Below are 20,625 nucleotides of genomic sequence, written 5' to 3' on the forward strand. Positions count from 1 at the left end.
CCCGTGGCAGCGGTTCGCGACAAGCAGTACAGTTTGCAATTCTGGATGCAAGGGACATACATGACGAAATACACAGCCCTACGCAAAAAGCCCTGTCGCAGCCAGACGGGGTGGAATCAAAGCAAGAAAAAGTGGCTATCGCTAAAATTATAGCTTACCTACAAAACAGAAGGCATGTTAGCTTGCGAGCCCACACCTCGTCAGACTGCGACAGGATGGCTGTCCGCTGCCGCTTTTGTATGCAGTCCAGTCCCTGATAGCGTCCCTCGTGTCGCTGCCGGGCAGACGATGGCCAGAGGAACGTTCACGCATGCGCAGCTTGGACAGCCACACTAGTCGGCGTAAGATGTTGACCAGGGCAGCAGGAAAATCTTCTTTGCCGTTGATCAGCGGGGGAAGCGATTGCTACAAAACAGAAGGCATGCTAGCTTGCGAGCGCACACCACGTCAGACTGCGACAGGATGGCGGTCCGCTGCCACTTTTGTATGCGGTCCAGTCCCTGATAGCGTCCCTCGTGTCGCTGCCGGGCAGATAGAGTAACATAGTAAACGTAAAAAGCGGACACTCCCATAGGCGCCTGTGGCCGACTTTAGTGTTCCTGTATATGCTATGCTCCCTGCGGGAGCATATACAGGAACACTAGCCGACTTTGGCTCTCAGCGCACCTAGCGGAATCGGCGAAACGCACCAGCCCCCAAGATGGTCGCACACGCTGCCGAATCTCGGAGGCTCCATCACAACACATCCCGCCGGGGCGGGGATGTGTTGTTCCGTCTACTGTTTGCGACACGAAAGTGGCAAACAACATGGCAAACAACATGTTTGTTGCAAGCCACAAAGCTTGTTGTAGCCTTGCCTTATATGAGCAAATGTGTCGCTGATTTCGCATGCGTTTCCGAAGTAGTTAGGGGACCAAGAAAAACACCTTAACATTTACAAGTCCTGTTGGTGAAAGTCTCGTGCAGAGACTGCGTAACCGCATGTTAAAGGAATTCAGGTGTTTCAAATATTTAGCTGTCCTCCATGAGGCGCCACGTACCATGCATGTTGCTTTGGGACAAAACGCTGCGTATTTTAACTTGATAATTGACTGCAGTGTGTGGCTCAGTCTGTAACCAACTTGGTCATTGTATGAATAATTGTTTTAAGGAGCATCGCAACAACAATGAAAACATAAATTTACTCATATACATAGACCCCAAGAGTTTGCTTATTTCTTATAATTCTGTCTTGGTCGGGAAATGTCTGGGTGTTGCTTACATTCCTGAGCTTAAACGAAACCGGGGTAAACGAACAAGAACGAAAGACCAATTTTGTAATTTTATAACTACTGTTTCGAGTAAAACTGTGCTTCACGTGTTTCGTGAAGCACACGTGTTTCACGTGTTTTCTGACTTCTGCCTTTAGTGATAGCAATTTTGGAATGAAAATCTATAGCAGCTACACAAGAGACATTTCCACTTCTTTTTCCTAAAACAATGGTCATGAGCCAAGCAAACTATATTCCACGCTTGACGGCAAGCCTTTTTATTTACTAAGAAGGCTTCCAAAAATGAAGCAACAGTTCCACGACGAATACGGCCACGCTAAATGCAAGGGAGCATAGGAGAATCAGAAAGGCCGCTTGCACGTCCACCAGGTTCAACACCTCGTAACGCCCGGCAGCTGCTTCGCTACCACTGCCTGCTAGTTGGTCGAGGAAGCAGGTGGCCGGCTTGCGAAATATCTCGTGGTGATGCATGAATGGCACCGCACCTTCCAGAAGCCAGCGGATCCTGCGCACGGTTCACAATGCACCACAGAACATCAGAGTGCCCCGCATAGCTGCTGTATTTGTTGCTCATGTTTGTTCTCCTTGTGCCACGATTATGATGTAATTCTTGCTCGTCTCGACACAAGTCTACAGCAGTCGAGTTTTCTTGAGCGATGTGAAATAAGAATATGTTTTCTAGGTGTTAATACATTCCCGGATGTACGCGAAAAGCAGTGAACAATGTGAAATGTATAGCGGCCCAAGTTTAAACAGTGGAAAAAGTACATGACCATTTGGATTATATTTGACAACCGACAAAGATGCTCACCGCTGTCGTTATGATTTGATCCTTGCTTCTTTTTTCTTATTTTTCGCTGCCACAACTACGTGGCAATAATAGTTGTAAAAGCTTCGTGTGTTATGCCTAAAATCATGTGTCCGACATAATAAACTAACTCGGTAGCAAGCTCTGCACGCATGAACCACCCAACGAATGCACAAGGCATACTGATTTTGTTTTTCTTTTTTCATTTCCTAACAATAGAATTTGGACAGAGCCGCATTTTACGTGGAAGCAGCTCTGCGAATCCTCTTGCTATTTTTTTATGCTTTCTGCTTCTTTTACTCGTGTTTGCGTAATCTAGCGCATAACGTAATTTCATACGCGAGGCGTGCATTGGTGTAAAGCTTGCACAATCACATTCGGGAGCGACAATTAGCTAACAATGTTTCAGGAAAGTACCACGTGCACATCGGCACTTCTCTATAAGCCTTACTCGTGTGAGATCAGTTTGCTGTAAAAACTTCGAGAATGCGTGCAGAAGTTGAATATTAAAATAGAGCAATCATTCCCGTCAGAATTATTCAATGGAGCGAAAAGAATAAAAAGAACAAGGAATAAATAGCCGACTTCTAACAATATTTAAATGTGGCAGTCAATAGATTTGATGGCCCATAGGTCTGGCTCAACTGGGAAGCTCTAGCAAATCTCGCTTTTTTTATGAACAGCACAGGTTCAAAGCACACAAAGAACGCAACCACGGCTGTCCCTTACTGATGTTCAGAAAGTGATGTGCCTGCAGTAAGAAGACCCGCCTCATTTTCCTCCCCCCGTCTATGTATCTACCCCCCAGGGCATGGAGTCTGGAGAACCTGGAGGACACTGGGGAAACTGTGACCAGCTTTTCATTTTACTATGCTTACGTTTCATCGAAAGCAAGGATTTTGACATCCCCAACAAAGTTGCGGGTGTTAACGACCGTAGGAATATTCAGGACAAACATATTTTCTCGACATTTTACTGCCAGCTTAGTGGGACTGCATTGCATAATTTGCAAAGCTTTTTCCAAGAAAACAGTACTTTCGGCAACGTTTAAGGATGCCTTCTTGTTTGTGCTGAATCCTCTGCAGCGGTCGCGCATTAAATTACTCTTCGAATCCATTGATTGATGGATTTCGGTTCACACCGAAATTGGCCTGCTTCCCGTGCTTGTACCAGGAAACAAAGTATGCACGACAAGCTATGTGAATCATTTGTGACTGGGGATGTTTATTGGCAGACATAAGTAGGACCTCGGTAGATAAACAATACTAGATAACGTTACCGCCTCAACGAAACAAGTGTATAAATTGCTAGAATTTTCGCGAACGAAAACAAAAAGAAAGACTCGCGTTAATAGAAGCAAATAACTTTGCACAGCTCGCTACAGAAGACGGCACCACCCCCCCCTCACACACACACACAGTAAACAAGCTTTCAAATTTTTCCACCTGAAAAAGAACGATGATTTATATTTCTAGCGCAGCTCTTAGGCACGCGTTCCTGCGGCGAGCATTGGCGTCAGCGCAACCAAAATAACGATAAAACAAAGGGTGAAAGATCGAATGCGCAATGCAGCCACCCGTGAAAGTCCGCGATAGAGAAGAGAGCATGAGCTATAAAGCGTAGCTGGAGGATGTAACGAAACTATGAGGCGGAAAGCAAAGTAGGAGGATATGGCAAGAGTATGAGAAGTGTAGTGCCGCACAAGACGGGCTTTTCGGCGGCGATGGCTAGGAGACGGCGCCAAAGTAGCGCGCGTCTTCCGGAAGGTCTGCAAGGTGGCTACATTGAATCAAGCCCAAGCGTCACCGATGCGCTGGCTCTCGTGATCTCTGGATTAGAGGGGCTGTCGCGCCACACTTAGCTCCGTTTGCAGTGTGCCACACGAGATAGATTGTGCGCGCCCGCCAATCTATCGCGAAATGAAAACATCTGTAAAGAATTTCGCACTATGGAGTATAGGTATCGTCGGTGAACTTTCACAGCGAAGCTGTATATGCCTAGGCGAAACCTAGGCGAAACCATTGCACATTCTAAATGTCTACTGCGCACCCAAATTGCGTAATGAATCATTCTCCGGCATTTTTAACCCTGCTCTAAGAGTTGCGTGTCGGGACCCCTTCTTCATTGTTGGTGATTTCAACGCCCCCTGTCGAGTCTGCGGGTACCGGCGTGAAGAGAAACGGGGACGCAAGTTGGCGGAGCTGGCGTCAACGTTGGGCCTCACTCTTCACAGACCCCGTCCATCCAGCCCGTATAGGCAATTCCGTGACTCCGGATACGTGTCCGGACTTGACCTTTACCCGCAGCATTCAGTATGCAGACTGGGTCAACTCCGAGGAAACCCTCGTTCGCGACCACTGCATCTCAAACACTAGAATTCGGACCAAGCCATTAGCAAAACCCACAACACAGGCCCGTCTCCCAGATTGGTCCAAGTTTAGGCAAAATTACAACACAGCGACATCTATAATCGAGCAAGGCTACCAGTCATGGTCCTAACAATTGGTTTCTAGCCTTCGCTCCACCGAAACCAAAATTCAGTGAGGCGGTATCGGGCGTGGATAACAACCTCTTCTACCTCTGCGAAACGCGGGATTTCCTCGTCCGCCGGTGGCGCCGACAAAAGCATAACCGCAAACTTAGGGCTCGAATTGCGGAGCTTACCCAGCAGGCGGCCGAGTATGCGGCCGAGCTCGCAGACGCCAACTGGGTGGATCGTTGCAATACGGCGGCGCGGCAGATCTCCAGCAGGAATACCTGGTGGCTCTTCCGCACCCTTGTCGACACAAGGCGGACACGCACAGAAACTCATAAACATCTACAACGTGCCATACACAGTTTTCACGGCAACACAACTCAGCTAAAGCACAACATACGGGATCAATACTTGTGCACTACCCAGGACCCCTGCGGACCGGCGCCCTCTTATGCAGGTTCGTAGAACGCTGAGCTGGAACCACCGTTCTAGCTCGACGATCACTGTTTCAAATTGCGTGTATTGTTTTCTATACTTTTTGTTATTATTTAATGTGCTTCTGTGACCGCAGCTGCCAAGGGTGGCGAGGCCCAGTCTTGCATGTTCAGTGCGTTTTGTCGCGTCCCCCAAGGCATTTCCGTAAGGAATGTCTTGAATAAATGAATAAAGAAAGAAAGAAAGAAAGAAAGAAAGAAAGGAAATATGTGTCTCCAAGCTTCTTTGGCATCACATATTCCAACGAATTCTGACGTAACCACATTTCTTTTTGGATAGTGGCCGCTGTTCGTAAGAACTCCTACCTGCGGTCCATAGCGGCTATCAGCTTGGGATCCAGGCGCTTGTTCATGTACCAGCGGAAGTCTGCCGTTTCGAGACGTTGCGATGACATGTGGAAGTAGGCTGGCTGCAGCGCTTCGCAGTGAGGCGCCACGTACACCCGGTTGCCCGTGGCATCCATGATAATGATCGCGTCGCCAGCCACAACCTGACTCAGTGTGCGCTGAGAGTAGATGTCGGTGATAGGTACCTCAGTGCGCATTCGCATGATGCGGTCGTGCAGCGCACGGTAGGATTCCAAGCCTGAAAGCTGCAACCACAATGCAGGAACATTTTAAATAAACTAAATGATGGGGCTTTACGTGCAAAAACATAGATCTGATTATGAGGCATGCCGTAGTGAGGAACTCTGGGAGTTTGGACCACCTGGGGTTCTTTAACATGAACTTAAATCCAAGTACACGGGTGTTTTAGCATTTTGCCCCCATCGAAATACGGACGCCGTGGCGGGGATTTGATCCCGCGACCTCTGCTTAGAAGCCCAACACCATAGCCACTAAACAACCACAGCAGGTTGCAGAAAAACTGTTACGACTGAACTATTTAGCCTTCAAGGACGTCAAAGTAGTCATCGCATTTTGTGTTGACCGCGGATGCCCTACCTTCAGCATGTTCATGAGTGGAGTTGCTGTGAGTGTCACCGGCCGTATCGGTGGTCGCCTTTCCAACATCTGCTCAAGAGTGTCGATGCGGGGAGCTGGAGAACGGATTAGCAACGCCGCCTTCACCTGTGGTAATAAATAGAAGAAAAAAATAACATATTCTTTGATAAAGATTTCCCAGTGGAGGGTATTGCTTGTGAATTCACATGAGTACGATGACCTATTAAAGCATTCGGAGCAGGAATATCGGCGTACACAACTGCTCTGGCACAGCAAGACATTCGGGCACAACCCATGTCGTGGTGAATGTAGAAGTTAGTGCGATTGGCATGGAAACTATGTACTGACACAGCATATTGGAAACGCCCAAACGTGTATGCAGCCGGGCGCCTTTCTAGCGCTTCCTAGTACACACGCTGCGCCTTCTAGCGGCCCCGCCGAAATGTTCACACGTGGCGCGGCTTTGAATCCACCGAGCACCGCCACAACTTAAAGGATATTTTGTATCTGAAGAGACAACAAACTCGATTTGTCACACGCCCAGTACATAATCTGAAAGACCTTCATTGAAAAGCGGCCCACGCTTCATGGCACACACCCAGTTCTACATATCCAGTCCCATAAATTGGGCCAACAATCGTTTTCAAACCCTGTTCTAAAGTGCCTCAGCCCGATACGCTATTCAATTGATCATGGACTGGTGGCCCACTGACCCAAATAGGCTGAAGAAACGGTTCGGTACAGTGATAGGTATAGATGCAGAAAGATGGATAGACAGGCAGACAGACTCGCAGAAAGTTCGTGAAGAACCCTGAAAATGCTAATCATACCTAAGCTGTCAGATAATCCAGTTCAGGCATGTTAAAAAGAGGAGGTCAAAACGCTATCATACCGTGGGGCCACAGGCGGTGCAGATCTGCAGTGTAAGTAGGCGCAACAGTTGAATGCCTGATACGTGACATGCAAAAAGCCGCATATCTTTGGCAATACTTCGTGTCATTTATATACGTGTTATAGATCCGTGAAATTCAGTTTCGAAAACGCGCTCAATATAAGCGTTGAATTTAACCTAAAACCAACTACAGTGACAAATCCTGCGGCATGTACTCACTCTCGTCATCTATTTGTGCTAAACGCCCCCATGCCTTCTTTTTTCTTTTGCTTTCATTTCGTGCCACTTATGTGCTGTGTGCTATTTAGAATATGCTCTTGCCGCCACTGTGCATAGGAGCCATACAGCGGAAAGCAAAACACACAGAAAGAAACGCGAAATCAGATAGCGCACTGTAAAGCAGTTATTTTTTTTCTTACTGCATGTTTTGTTTGCCCTAATGCAGAGTAGCTGTGCTTGGGCGCAATATTGTCACGCAGTTACTGCTCACCTGACCAGTGAGGTACTGGCCGATGATGAATGTGCCAATCATCCAGGATGCGAACAGGATTCGAGAGGCAGTGGAGTTTAGGTGCCGGGTGCTTGTCGCTGGGCACGTGTACATGTTGGATAGAAAGAAATACAGGGCGTGTTTGCAACAATGTCTAAGGCTGCTGAAACGAATGCATTCCAGGCGTGCGCAACTTTTTTCCATTCAATACACTATATTGTCACGTGAAAGTGACGGTGAAAAAAGCAAAATGGTGAATGGCGAGACTAGTATTCTGTTGGGAAAACTTGTGCCCATAATAGCAAGTTACACACAAAGGAGAGCATTAGCGGCGAACGCGATCGGCGGTCCACGAAATCTGCTCAGCAAGTCTAGCGCATCGGCTTTTATATATCAGTCGTGGAATGTTCCAGAGTAATCGATGGGACCCGCGCGTCGTCCACAAAGTTCTACATTATTCGCATCGCGCATACATGCATTGAGAATACACAAGGTTCAGTCGCAGACAGCGGATGGGACCATCGATAACATTCCGGAAACTTCCGATACATGCAGGCGCGTCCTGCACTCTGCGATAACATTTGTTAGGCGGTGAAACGGGGTCGCCCGACAAATATAAACAAGTACACGTGTCCATATAAAGACGCAGCGGTGGTTTTCAAATATTATTGCCTGAATATCATTTTATGAAGCATGCAGAGGACGGTCAAGTATTCGATCGTGAATCGGGCTTCGGTCTTATTATTTGCAAAGGTCATGTCATGTGATATCGCAGTTTCGTTTTACGATCCCTTTCTTCCATTTAGAACACACTCAAAGTGCGGGTGTACACGATGCAGAAAACTCACATTTCAAGAACAGTGACTCAGCGTACACCCAGAAGAGCTTGTACATTTTTGTCGTCCATTTCATACGTGTAGTGCGCAGCGCCCAGGGTGACAGGATCACCAATACCAGCATACACGCGAACAGCAACGTCATCGTCTGCATCAATTTGTTATAAAGTACAAGAATAGTTAGCCAAAATTTATCTTGCAAAGTAGCACCCCCAAAGTTCAATACGAACAACGCATGCAGGTGATAATCAGAAGTACCCCAAGAAATATTGGTTACTGTTGTTTAGTATCATAGTACATAACCGGCGTAGACGGAAACCTTTTCGCCACTCATATCTGACAATGGCAACTTACCGCAAACACCGCGCCCTCACTGTTTCTAGACAGCCACTTCTGTTGCATCAGTCTCGCCATGCGTGAAAGTAAGTTTTGCGCTTTTTCTACTCTAGAATCATTTTTAGGTTTGATGTGAGTCCTATACCGCATGCATGAACGGCACAATAGGTGTACTTAAACGCATCACCCGACGGATCGCTGCGCATAGTTATCCGGCAGCAATGAGGACGCTCTGCTTCTTGTCATCTTCCCTTGTTAGACCTACGTGATGTTCGCCATGTCAGGCAAACTGCTTTGGAAGAAAATAAGAACGAATGAAGAAATAATTAGCGAATTGGTACCCCGCCCAGATACCCATCAGAGCAATCGGAAATTGTAACCGCTGATTCCTGCTTCTCTGCTTTCTGGCGCACAACATTTGTTGAATTGGGCGTTTATAGAACAGTGGTTTTTATGCATATATTCTGCATTCTAGTCAAACATTTCATATCTAACCTATTCGATGCAAACACCCATTGCAGGCTGTCTCAGAAAACCAAGCCCTCAGTCGCCTTGCCACCTATTGCCATGGAGGTGAGCTACAATAAGTATATTCCCCATTCCGTTGGCGCAGTGGTCCAGCTATATAGCATTCACTACTGTAAGCAGATTGAACAACATGAAAGTAGGAGTGTGTATACACCGTTTACCCGTGACGCCTGCTGCAGAAATGATGTCACCTAACCCCCCCCCCCCCTAAGACTGCACATAGGTGGAGAAGAATTGCGCTCCTGTGCTTCAATTATTGGTTGTGTTATGTTTTGGATTGCATTTTTGTCTTCGACATCTCCATAATTGCTAAATGCTGTAGCACGGGCACATTTGCAATAATCACCTGAGCAGATCAGCAGCGGGGCGTATTATATGATTGGTATATTTGCGAGAAGCACACGTTGTCATATCATCGTAACGAGTGGTACCGAATAGAATTCCTTTTGCTTGTTCTGAAAGCGTGCTTTTAACGTGATAGTAGAACCTGCAGCTGTTGTTGCAGCAGCGATGGCGACTAGAATCTGTGCGGTCCGCACCAATTCACGCTCACGACAGCTTACACACGCCGAATGAACAGTGACGTGAATGGAGCATGCATTTCGGTTTTCAGCGTCCTTATTCTCGACGCGTCTTAATGTGTAACACGCAAAAACCAACTAAATACGACAGACGCACTTCCATAAATACACTGCGTGATATGTGGAATATTACTGTAAAAGAAGTTGAAGCGAGACATCGGACGTTAATTTTATCTAAAGCAATAAAAATTCTTATTTCACACAACGGTAAGCAACGTCGTTTTGACATTAACCTGCGGAAACTGCTTCACCCTGTTAACTCCAGTAACCTACGAAGTTACTACAGCTAATACCGTTGTCTTGGCAACAGGCAATAGGTATGCACAAACAACAAGTTGCCGAAGCTCGATTTGAGAATGCGCGCTTGTGCTAGAGATGCCACCGGTGCTTTTTCGCGGTGGTTTTTTCTAGTTTTTCTTCTTTAATTTCGCGAGTATTCTATGAAACATGGTTAACTGAAACATTCAATCACATTTGCTAATGGTGTCCTCCAAATTCAATGATAGCGGAAATTGTGCCTAATTGAGGTTCCCGGGATGAGCCCGGACGGCTCTCATCAACCTCTGCAAGGGCAACAAGAAGTGCGCTGCCCTTGCTGAATCATTTGATAGCCCACAAATGTAATCACACGACACGTTTGTCTAGGCCTGGTGCTGCCTTTAGTCGAAAGGTCTACGGTATGTGGCACTCTATTGGGTGGTGTCATGACTTAAAATTCGGCTCACAATGATAGTCTTTCTGTTGGCACAGATAGGACAAAGAGTGCACAGCGTTCTTTCGATTAATATGCCATCTCCTACCACTCAAGAGGGCAGAGTCGAGCCAATTAATTCCACCTGTAAGAAGCTGCTTTCTTCTATTCGACTGTGTCCGAGCAAAGTAGAGCCTTGCTCTTTTGAGACTTCTTTGCGTGTGGTTAAGTCAACACTCACTTTAGGCTCAAAGGAGTCAGTAGATGAAAATGCGCCTGGCAGATAAGGTCTGCTCAGTCCCGATAAGATAGGCACATCAACATAGACGTGCGCTTCGGCGGCGTACAAATAGCGCAGGTAGTCCACCTTGAGTGAGAATGGCCCCACAGCGACGTCGGCCTCCTGCGTGAAAAGAGCCCGAAGGTGAAACCAAAATATCCTGTGGATTGCACGTCATGGCGTTACACGGGAGTGTTTAAGGTTTGTTTTGCAATATAATTCTTATCACACCGTAACCTAACGATTATTGACCAGTCTCAGTGGTATACCGTGTGCTTTGATGTGATGTTTATTTATTCGTAATATATTGCCATGACTATTTTTCCTTGTTGCCTAATTTAACATCGTTTTGCTATGAGCTGAAGTATTTCACCTAGAGTAGACGTTATTAATACTTCTAACAGATTATTGGATGATTCTGTGAAGGGAATTTCACTGTTACACGTGCACATTTTCAAACTTAGTTCAAGCTTTCGGTATGCAGCAGGATTTTTCTTTTAGTGTAGGCTGATAACCATATTATTCAGTGGTTTCTTATTAGTTTCTACCCACAATTCTGGTATTGTGGGTTCTTCCGTAGTGAGACTTTTCATTCTGTTAAACTTAACAAGCAACAGCAAAGACATCGAGTGTGGAGGTGGCGTATATTTACGTAAGTGCAAATGAACCTTCAGAACTATGTGCTTGTGCTGCGGGTATGTATAGTTGGTGACAGAAAAATAAGACAAATAGACTCGCATCGTAAATATCTAAAAAAATTGTCCACATCAGGCAGTTCGCATCAATGGATTTACTCGCCTTCTTGATTCAGTGGCTATGATATCATGAGGCTGAGCAAGGTGTGCCTAGTTGAATGCACTGCTGCAGAGAGCGTGCGGGCACCGACAGCACACATGTACTTTATGCTTCGTATTTGTTGGGTTTAACAGTACACATTCAAATACTTCTGCAGCCCTGCACTGTAGCCAGCAACCTATTCTCCGTGTACGTAGCTCTTTCGCGGCATATTACATCGATCAGTTGACAGCCTAAAGAATTGAGCCACGTACACAGACTGTCTAAAATATCGTGGCATCTAATTTTTTTCTCTAAATAAGTCGTCTTTTATAGAAAATAAGCACATATGCCATAATATTTGTAGTGTTTTCTCTCTTTGTAGCAGATTTCAGTACTTTTGCAGATGCCATTCGAGAGCTGCTCGCAGTCACATCAGCGGCATGGTGCACGAAGTCTGTAGGATCTCGACTATTAAGTTTCCGCCGTTATTTGATGCTAACAAAGAAAAATATTTAAGCACAACTTACGTTGCGTTGCAGCATCCCAAGGGCACCAGTAAAGTTGCCGTCATCCATTAAGTTTCCCCAGTAGGCATCCACGGTGTCCAGAAGTTCGTAGCTGCATAGTTGAACATCAAAAACAATAATATTTGTATTCGGCAAGTAGCCAATGGACGATAGTGACTAGCTCATCGGCCTGTTTTGCCGAGGGTGCTACTCTGTGATTCGCGCATTGCCAGAAAACACACGGCTAGCAGCACATACCGATTGAAACAAAAATGACGAGACTTTCATTCCCATCTCGTGGAATTTTGTGGAAAAGCGCGCTCTGCCTTCGCTAAGAAGGCAGTCGCTAAGAAAATAGCGACTGCCTGCGTATGTTCTTCTCAGATGTTCATGTCTCTCCCGAAGCAGACTAAACCACATCATGTGGGGGTGCCCTAAGCACTCCCTTCCCCCTTTTCTCAAGCAATTAATATCTAGTGAGGAGAAGTGGGAGGCTGCCTTGCGCAGCTCCAGGCCCGATCTTCAGGAGGCCATCCTGGAGTAGGCTGAGAGGATAAAGGAGGTCTACTTCAAGTAGCTCCTCCCCCCACCCTCTATTCCATTGCCCCCTTCCCTTTAAAGAGGGATAAATAAAGTTTTTCATCATCATCATCAGGTGAGTGAGATCAACAAACAACCATAGGTAATGAGAGCACCACTGTGATTTACGTATGCCTTTTCTGTGGCTCTAGAGCAGTTCTGTCGGCCACAGAAAATCGGTGCTTAGGAAGGCTCTAGAAGATTGGTGACATAGCGCAGGAGCATTTCTGTAATCCTTTTTCGACGCCACCACAGGGCATATTGCGACAATATCTAAGCATGGCACTCCAAGCAAAAAATCCATTCGGCTATTTCCTGAAGAACAACATTGTAAGCTCGTGATGTCATCTGCCTAAGCAATTACCACCAACGCCATTGAATCCTGTTGCTACATTCGATGATTTGTTGCAGAATCACGTGATGTCAGTATTAGTTTGTTTTTATGCTGCAGCAATCTACGGTACGTTATTAAATATGAATTTGTGCCTTCTTGGGGCGAAAATGTGATCATATGAGAGCTTAACCAAAGATACATATAGGTTAAATAATTAAAATGTAATAGAAACATAGATAGACATACAAGGAAAGATGGAATCAAGGCCTGCGTCAGCAGTTTACTATTCATTCAATCATTTTTATTCTTTGTTGTTATGCCTTCTATTAATTTATACTTTCGCTAAAAATATTTTTATTTCATTGCTGATGTTTCAGACACAGTTGGTCCTTAGAAAGCTTTTAAGTAAAGTTATTTTACTAAACTATTTTTCTAAACCCTGTTATTCATATAGCACGCAAATACACAAAACTAATGTTCCTGATTTCCACTGATTGTGCCCTTCCACAAAACCATACTGAGAGTAAACTAGCCTCTAAAAGGTTGATTCATTATGGATAGCATACCTGATGTTCAGCGATGCCGTAATGTTTCCGAAGAGGGAGCCTGTAATCCCGTACACTTGTCTCGTTCCATCTCGCACTACTGTCATCGTGTAGGGAAAATACTCGAACTGCAATTGGAAAAAAAAGAAAAGCACGCGATAGCATAAACAACGTATAACGCCATTTAGGCGTTCAATACAGGCGTAGGGTAAATTATATACTTTCGTAGCTTTTTCCAGCAGAAAGCACGGAGTTGTGCTGGACGCCGTGAGAGTAAGTTCGTTTCATAATGTTTTCTTGGCTCATATAGGCGGCACGTGACTGGATATCAGCCACTCTTAGTTTCGCGACACCTAGTACACATCAAGTCTGAAGTCTTACTGCTCAAACCTTGGATGCTATACCGCAAACGTATTCTAAAATTTTCTATTATAATTAGCGCTGCACAATGTGTCAAAAAATATTTTGGACCACCTCCACTTCTCCTATCGACACGAAGAAAACCGCAGTAGCTCCCTGTCTGATATGACGGGTACACACTGATTATGCACGAATAGACCGATCAAACCAAACATAATTACTGCTGGTTCGACAAAATTTTCGCCATTAGGCCTTTCTTATTGGTCAAAAGTTTTCGGTCTCCGCCCGCTTCGCCTGTCTGTCGGGCAACGTCACAAAATGACGAAAACTCGCAGCGTGAAAGTGACGTGTATGCATTATAGGTGCAACAAAATTAAAAAAAAACTGAATTTGTTTTTCTGAATAACCGTAGATTCACCCGTCACGAAGGGATAGAAGATGCCCGCCGAACGCTCAGGCACAGCTAACTTCCACCTGCAAGAAAGTATGGATTTATTTGAGCATAATTAGGCTTCTTGTGTGGCAGTATAACGTTATCGATCCTTTTCTGCACGTATACGACATCGCTCTGCCGACTCTTCGTCGCTGAGGATTCGTTTTAGCGGCATTCATAACCTTCCGTTCCACGGCACCGTGGTTTTAGAACAGCCACCACAAGCTAAGTAAGGAGAAGTGGGCCAAATACAGATGTCGGCACCGCCCTCCCGATCCGCTTATCTAGTTTCACTGCGCTGGCTCGACCTCATCAAAACTGTTTCCACATGAGCGTGCTCCCCCCCTCTTTTCAGTCAATTAGACAAGAAAACCGCTCATCTTAGACAATCTCATTCGCTTTGAAATCAAACAAACGTTACCTGCTATAAACGTACGGTGCGTTTAATGGGGCTGTTCAGACAACACTGTGGGACACCGCCCGATGCTTGCGTCGGAGGCTGCGTAAATTTGACGTTAGAATATTCGAATAAAAACAGATTGAAACAGTTTTGCGTTACAGCACCCTTGAGTGATTCATTCAGCCCGCAATGAAGTGCATTAAGCCAACGTGTACCAAGAACGTCCATGCATTATCGCATAGGATATCATAGCATTAGCTCAAAGATTTCCCTGAAAATGCCTAGAGTAGCGACAGTTCGTCACTGTGGAAAAAGTGATTTTGATCTGCTCTCTCGATTTCAACGGAACATGATGCATTTATTATTACGTAGGTTTTAGTGCACATGCAATTCTTCTGCCATTTTTTACACGAATTATTGAAGTTATGTAGCTTTCAGGAAACGAACGAAAAAAAACTGACATTTAGAAAACCATCACCGCAGAAACAAAGCGTACAACCGAAATGGGTAGGCGGTAAAATAATTTGAAACCTCGCTCCAAAGTTATTTCGTTATCTGGCAATATAATTTTTGTATGAATTATCCAGAAAAGTAATTATTGTACACACACAAGTGACAGCCTTAAAATTCAATAAAGACAAACAGCTACAATACAAAGAAAGAAATGAATGGTATACTAGCATATGTTCTATATCAATGTATGCGGGTCTCACCACTTACCTGCTTGAAAAGGTAAAAATTCGCAGCTGGCTTTAAGGAGAATGGAATACTTTGTTAGTAATTATCGAGAGGTAACCATAATGAGTTGTTTGGTTACTACGTTTTCTTGGAAAACTCACTTGCTTATTTACAAGTGATTTTTAGTATAAATATTGCAGTGGTTAACTAATAAACTGCTTCTGAGGTTTTGCAGGATTTCTAACAGAGGAAATGAAGTTACCATGGATCTAACGCATCCCTGTACGATAAACGAGTGGCAAAAAACATTGTAAACCTGTTGCTTTTTCGCTCTTAAACCAGTATATTGCCACTGCTCTGAATAGTTCAACACTTTTTTTCTGAGAATATTGGCACTAGTATGAACCAATCTAGTTCTTATGGGCCTTTTCCCGCACTATCAATTTTGCTGTAGGGATAGATTACCGAGTGAAGAATGTAAGCTTATTAAGATGGCTGCGGTGGGAAAGGTCACTCGAGGTTGTGTAGGTCCAGGCAGCCGATTCCATTAGATGATACAATTATTTCACTCAAAATACTACTCTTCTTAGAGCTAAAAACTCGAAACCTGTCATGTCACACATAGCGCGAAAAAAAAAACGTGCGAATTGCTGGTCTGAACAAGAAAACTTGTTCGAAATTTTAGGCACTTGCAGGTGGCTGAGATTTGAATAGTGATTGATGAACCCAGTAGCCAATGTCAAGTTTCAATTTTTTGGGAAATCCACGTAGCACGCGCCGCTCTCGCAAGTGTGCTTAAAGCTGTACGCCGGGTAGGCATGGCAAGCACCCTTCAATGCAACGCTCAATGAAAATAACTTTCAAGACACATCTGTCTTAAGTGCAATAGAAATGTGGCAATCACGTGTTAGTAAAATTGCTATGGCTGATTATTAGACGAATATTTTATACTTACCACCATTATCAAAGGTACAATCAAGTTTCTCATTCACTACGGCGGAGTATGGCTTCATTCGGCGGGTGGGCATGGAGTGCCATAGCGCCACCTCAGCGCCTGTCGCACAGGAGTGCCGAGGGTAAGCTCCCTGTGGCATTTTTTTTTTATTGCAGCTGAACCACATCCTACATGCTGGTACAGTATATGTGAGTATCACGCCCATTACGGTAGGGTTCGAAACAAATGGAAGCGTGAAAAGCAGCATGGATATGCTCCTTTAGAAATGTTATAACACCAAAATTATAAACCAACTTCTGCAATATGAGGCACCACCCAATATTATTGTCTATAGGGGCAGCTCGGGCGTATTTTACCTCAACGGCAACTCATACGTCTTGAAAGTAAAACTGAGATAGTAAGTGGACAGTTTAATAGGAATCACGCTGATTACTTACTGGCCCTTTGACGACTTTGAGGACAAGATTTCCAAAGCCACCTTCTGTCATCGCGCCTTCAGACGATTCCGACAGGTCGTAAAGAACTTAGACTCGCTACCCTTTGAGGGCGAATGGCTATGTCGGAACGGGCTTTGTTTCGAACACCAGGGCGCGCCAACGCCAAGACTGATCCTCGGCTTGCTAAACAGAAGCATTTGTAAGTCCTTGACCGCTACGTCCCACTGAGCAAGCAATTATTTGTACCAGCATCATGTTAAGTTATCGTTTACTTAGGGGATATCGGATCAAAACACTTGTTTTGTGCACGGAAGTATTGGCGGTTGAAGAGCAATCTTATCAGAGAAAACAATAAAGCCTGCAAGGAACTCCGAGAACTTCGACAGGACTCGAAACATGCGCCTTGACAACACTGTGCAAACAAGCGCTAAAAGTTCACATCGCCTTCAAACAGTAAACTCGCACAGATGCGGCACGTGCAGCATATAAAAATGTGAAGAGCAAACATCTTTGGGCGATCGGTTTGTTAGAAGATGGAGCCCAATGTTTCATCTTTCTTTGTGACACATTGTCTCACCGGCGACCCCAACCAGGCATCAGCGTTCATCCGTGAGACGATCGTTATGAGCCAACCCGTTTTATCCTCGGGGAAACTTCATATGTAAAACAAATATAAGTGAACATTGATGTGTCACGTGAAGTTGTGATGGTCCTCATTGTCGGTGGTGGCATCAGTTGCAACGCATGGAGTTCGATACTGCCTCAGGATGTCTTCGTCATTAGCATTCGACCGTCAACGGAGACATTGCGACTGTCGGCGAAGCGGAACGCCAGAACGCTTCACAAAATAGTCGACCACGCAGAGATTCATTTGCGCCATTGAGTGCACGATAGATTGAGACCTGAATATTTGCATTCACTAATCATCCTGGTACTGCAGGCCCCAGTAAAGTGGAACAGGACGATCGACAGTGTGATTGCAATCGGTATATAATTAGGCTAATTGTAGCACAGCCAAATTCGTGCGTCTGCAAAAAAAAATTCTTATTGCGAAAAAGACAGCCAAATAAGGAAACAGGTAAAGTGGACAGTGAAAGAGGGTTATTCTATGTACTCCGCTTTGTCCCGCAGTTCTCTTTTTTTTCTTTTAACGCTAACATTTTGCCACGAAACTCACCATCAAGCTTTACATGAGGCGCCGACAGAAACTTCCGGAAATTCTAATTGTGAGAACTGCATGGGCCGCGATTTTGAAGCGAAGTTTAATATGGCTAGGCGAAACGAAAACGAGTCTGTCCGCGCCTCTGTGCAGGAAACTATCACCACTAGGAATGGCTCGAGCGTCGTCGTCTTCTTCCACAGCTAGCTCGTTGGCGCCCTTCGGTGCAACTGCGCGAACACGCTTGTACCTGCTTGTACCACTGCTCCCGCTTTCGTCGTCGTCTTCTTCCGCGGGTCGCCCCATTGTCGCTCGTCTTTCCAGTGTAGAATTTCAGTTCTATCGTCGTAATGGGGATGCCGGGTTTACAGGAGTATGAGCCATTGTTTAAGGGAGTATGAGTCATGCATTTGAATAGGCGATGACAAGATTTTGAAGCAATGTAATTTTGAAGACTAGCAAGGGTCAGTGACGTGCGGATGCTGCTAACCACGCCGCTGACCAAACGTCGGCTTTTTCTGACGGATGCCAGTTGCCTCCGCAGATTTTCTTTTGGTAACCATGATGCGCATTTTCAAGGGCTTCATTTTAGGGAACATGCGCAATCCTCTGGAGCGCTTCGGCAACGGCCACTGCGACGCCGAGACAGATCGGGAATTCTGTGATGAAGACTGCGAGCTAGTGCAGTTATCTGTCGTCTTACTCCGTGCATGAGCACCTTGATCAGCTGCATACGTGTATTAATCGTGCGAGTGCTCCAAAACGACTTTCGGCGACAGTGCATTCACGTGTTTCTCGCGGCTGATTGTAGCAAGCCGTATCAGGTCGAGCACGACGCGATACATCACTGCGGCGGAGTGCACACTTGTGAAAACTACGAAGATTCCTGTCCATTAGTGCTCGTATTGCTTGTGCGTTCATTGCTGGGTGCGGATTGTGCGAGCGGCGGCAGTCGCGCCGTCCGCGCGTTATGTACTCGGGTAGATCATCACTGACTACGTTAATCCGAGGACGGCGAAGAACACCGCAGCCAACGTCAGTTTCTCTATAAATAAGCAGGGGTGCTCACTTTAATTTTTGCAATATTTTTTAAAATTTCATGCAGCACGTTGTGCTAGGAAAAACAAAACGTGATCTACTGTAGCTTTGCGTGCAATTTTTGCAACTTTATTTAATTTGATGCAGCTAGTTGCGCAAAGGAAACGAAAAAAATACAGTAACTTTTCGTTCAATTTTCGCAATTTTCATTAATCTCATGCAGCTACTTGCACCAGGCAAAGCAGAAAACTTACGGTAATTTTGCATGGAACGTGTCCAGCTGGTGGTAGTCATAAGCAATAATTACGTCAGCCTTTAATCAAAATATTGAGTCTATAAACATATGAGCCCAACGAAGAAGTGACCAACCATGAAACGTCATTCAAAATTATATCTGCATGTGCACACAGGTGAATGGAATGTTTTATTTGCATACAAAACACAGGAATAACAATACGACAGGATATACTTTTTGTGCATTACATATTTTTTATTGTGATAAAAGAAAGCTGGAGCACTGCAGTGAAAGCTCCTAATATATACATTGTCAGTAAGTGGAAGCAGACATGTCTCACATATCTTTGTTGCGAATATGCCAGTTAATAGACGGTTCATAATGTGAGTGGTGGATTGCTGTATGTCGGTGTGGCTGCGCAAATGGTTAGACCAGCTGAAAAATGTTTCGTTGCAAATATAAATAAAAACAGTCCGAGCTCATTATAGTAAAAAAATTGTCTTGTTGAGCAAAAACTCTTGAATGAATGTTTGCGCTACGAAAAGTAAACTGAAGAAAACTACTGCAGTACCTAAGCTAGTTTTCATGGGCGTTAACATCATCTTATATTTTTCACCAACCCCTTCTCTTATGCAGGAACCACGGTGCCAACACAAGCACATAGATCAACTGCCTTTCCAAATATGTGGCGTTTGCTGCGCTTGCGGGGGTGTGCATAATGTGTCCTGCTGCATTACAATAGTTGTAATGTTGTGGCTAAGATGACTATCTCTTTTCTGACCTCCTCCAAGCTCAAACATCAACACTAAAAGCATTTTTACTGCATGCATTTGCCTTCACAGACACCTTGTAGCTGAAGTAATTGCACCTTTTGTCCAAGTTTCTTTGTATCGGCCATATTTATTCAAGCAGTATCTACCCTTAATAATTTCTTGTCAGCCCGAGTACCCAATCATTATAAAACAAGAAATTACCATTAGGCTCGTCTTTGTGTGCTTTTATAAGAGGTAAAATACAGGGTGAACTCTGATCCTAAAAACAGAAGCAGTAGGACTGCTTACAAATATATGCTAGAATAAAACACAATCCGTGCTCGACACAGTAACCTGTCGGGTGTAGGCACCCGACAGCATGCAGTGGTAAATCTTTGCACAATGTATGCTGTTTCTGTTCTGGTTATCGCATCAGCCTAAGGTGAAATTTAAAGGCCGGAACTATTAATTTCTCTCGTTGGATGTGGATGACAGCGGGTTTCCATGGAGCATGCAGAACTTCAGCAACTGATTGAGGAATAGAACCCGGGGTAGCAGCGTACCTTGTGGGATCCCACAATAGGTCAAATGGTGATGCAGACTGTAACGATGACGGTGCTGAAAAATGCAGTATTGAGGGCATTACTACCGTTATTTCTGAAGAGCTGAGACCAACCATCAAAATTGTGGCATATTTTTTAATGTTCACTTCTTCATGCTAAAAAAGCTTCAGCATACTACTAAACATTGAAGTGGGGGCTACGAATGCTATGGAAATGCTGCATCACAAACTATGGGCAGTAAAAAGT

General features: G+C 44.9%; 1 protein-coding gene across 1 annotated transcript; it reads right to left on the reverse strand.

Moving 5' to 3' along the window:
* Positions 1-1,504: 1,504 nt before the first annotated feature.
* On the reverse strand, positions 1,505-13,493 carry LOC135904226 (glutamate receptor U1-like). Its single transcript, XM_065434863.1, has 8 exons — positions 13,391-13,493; positions 11,933-12,023; positions 10,590-10,751; positions 8,225-8,360; positions 7,377-7,474; positions 5,995-6,120; positions 5,356-5,642; positions 1,505-1,776 (listed from the first exon to the last, which is right to left on the reverse strand). The coding sequence occupies exons 1-8, from the start codon at positions 13,474-13,476 to the stop codon at positions 1,536-1,538; spliced, it is 1,227 nt and encodes a 408-aa protein (XP_065290935.1). The 5' UTR covers positions 13,477-13,493; the 3' UTR covers positions 1,505-1,535.
* Between the last annotated feature and the right edge of the window lie 7,132 nt (positions 13,494-20,625).

This window comes from Dermacentor albipictus, chromosome 10, assembly GCF_038994185.2.
Source record: "Dermacentor albipictus isolate Rhodes 1998 colony chromosome 10, USDA_Dalb.pri_finalv2, whole genome shotgun sequence".
Lineage (NCBI taxonomy): Eukaryota > Metazoa > Arthropoda > Arachnida > Ixodida > Ixodidae > Dermacentor > Dermacentor albipictus.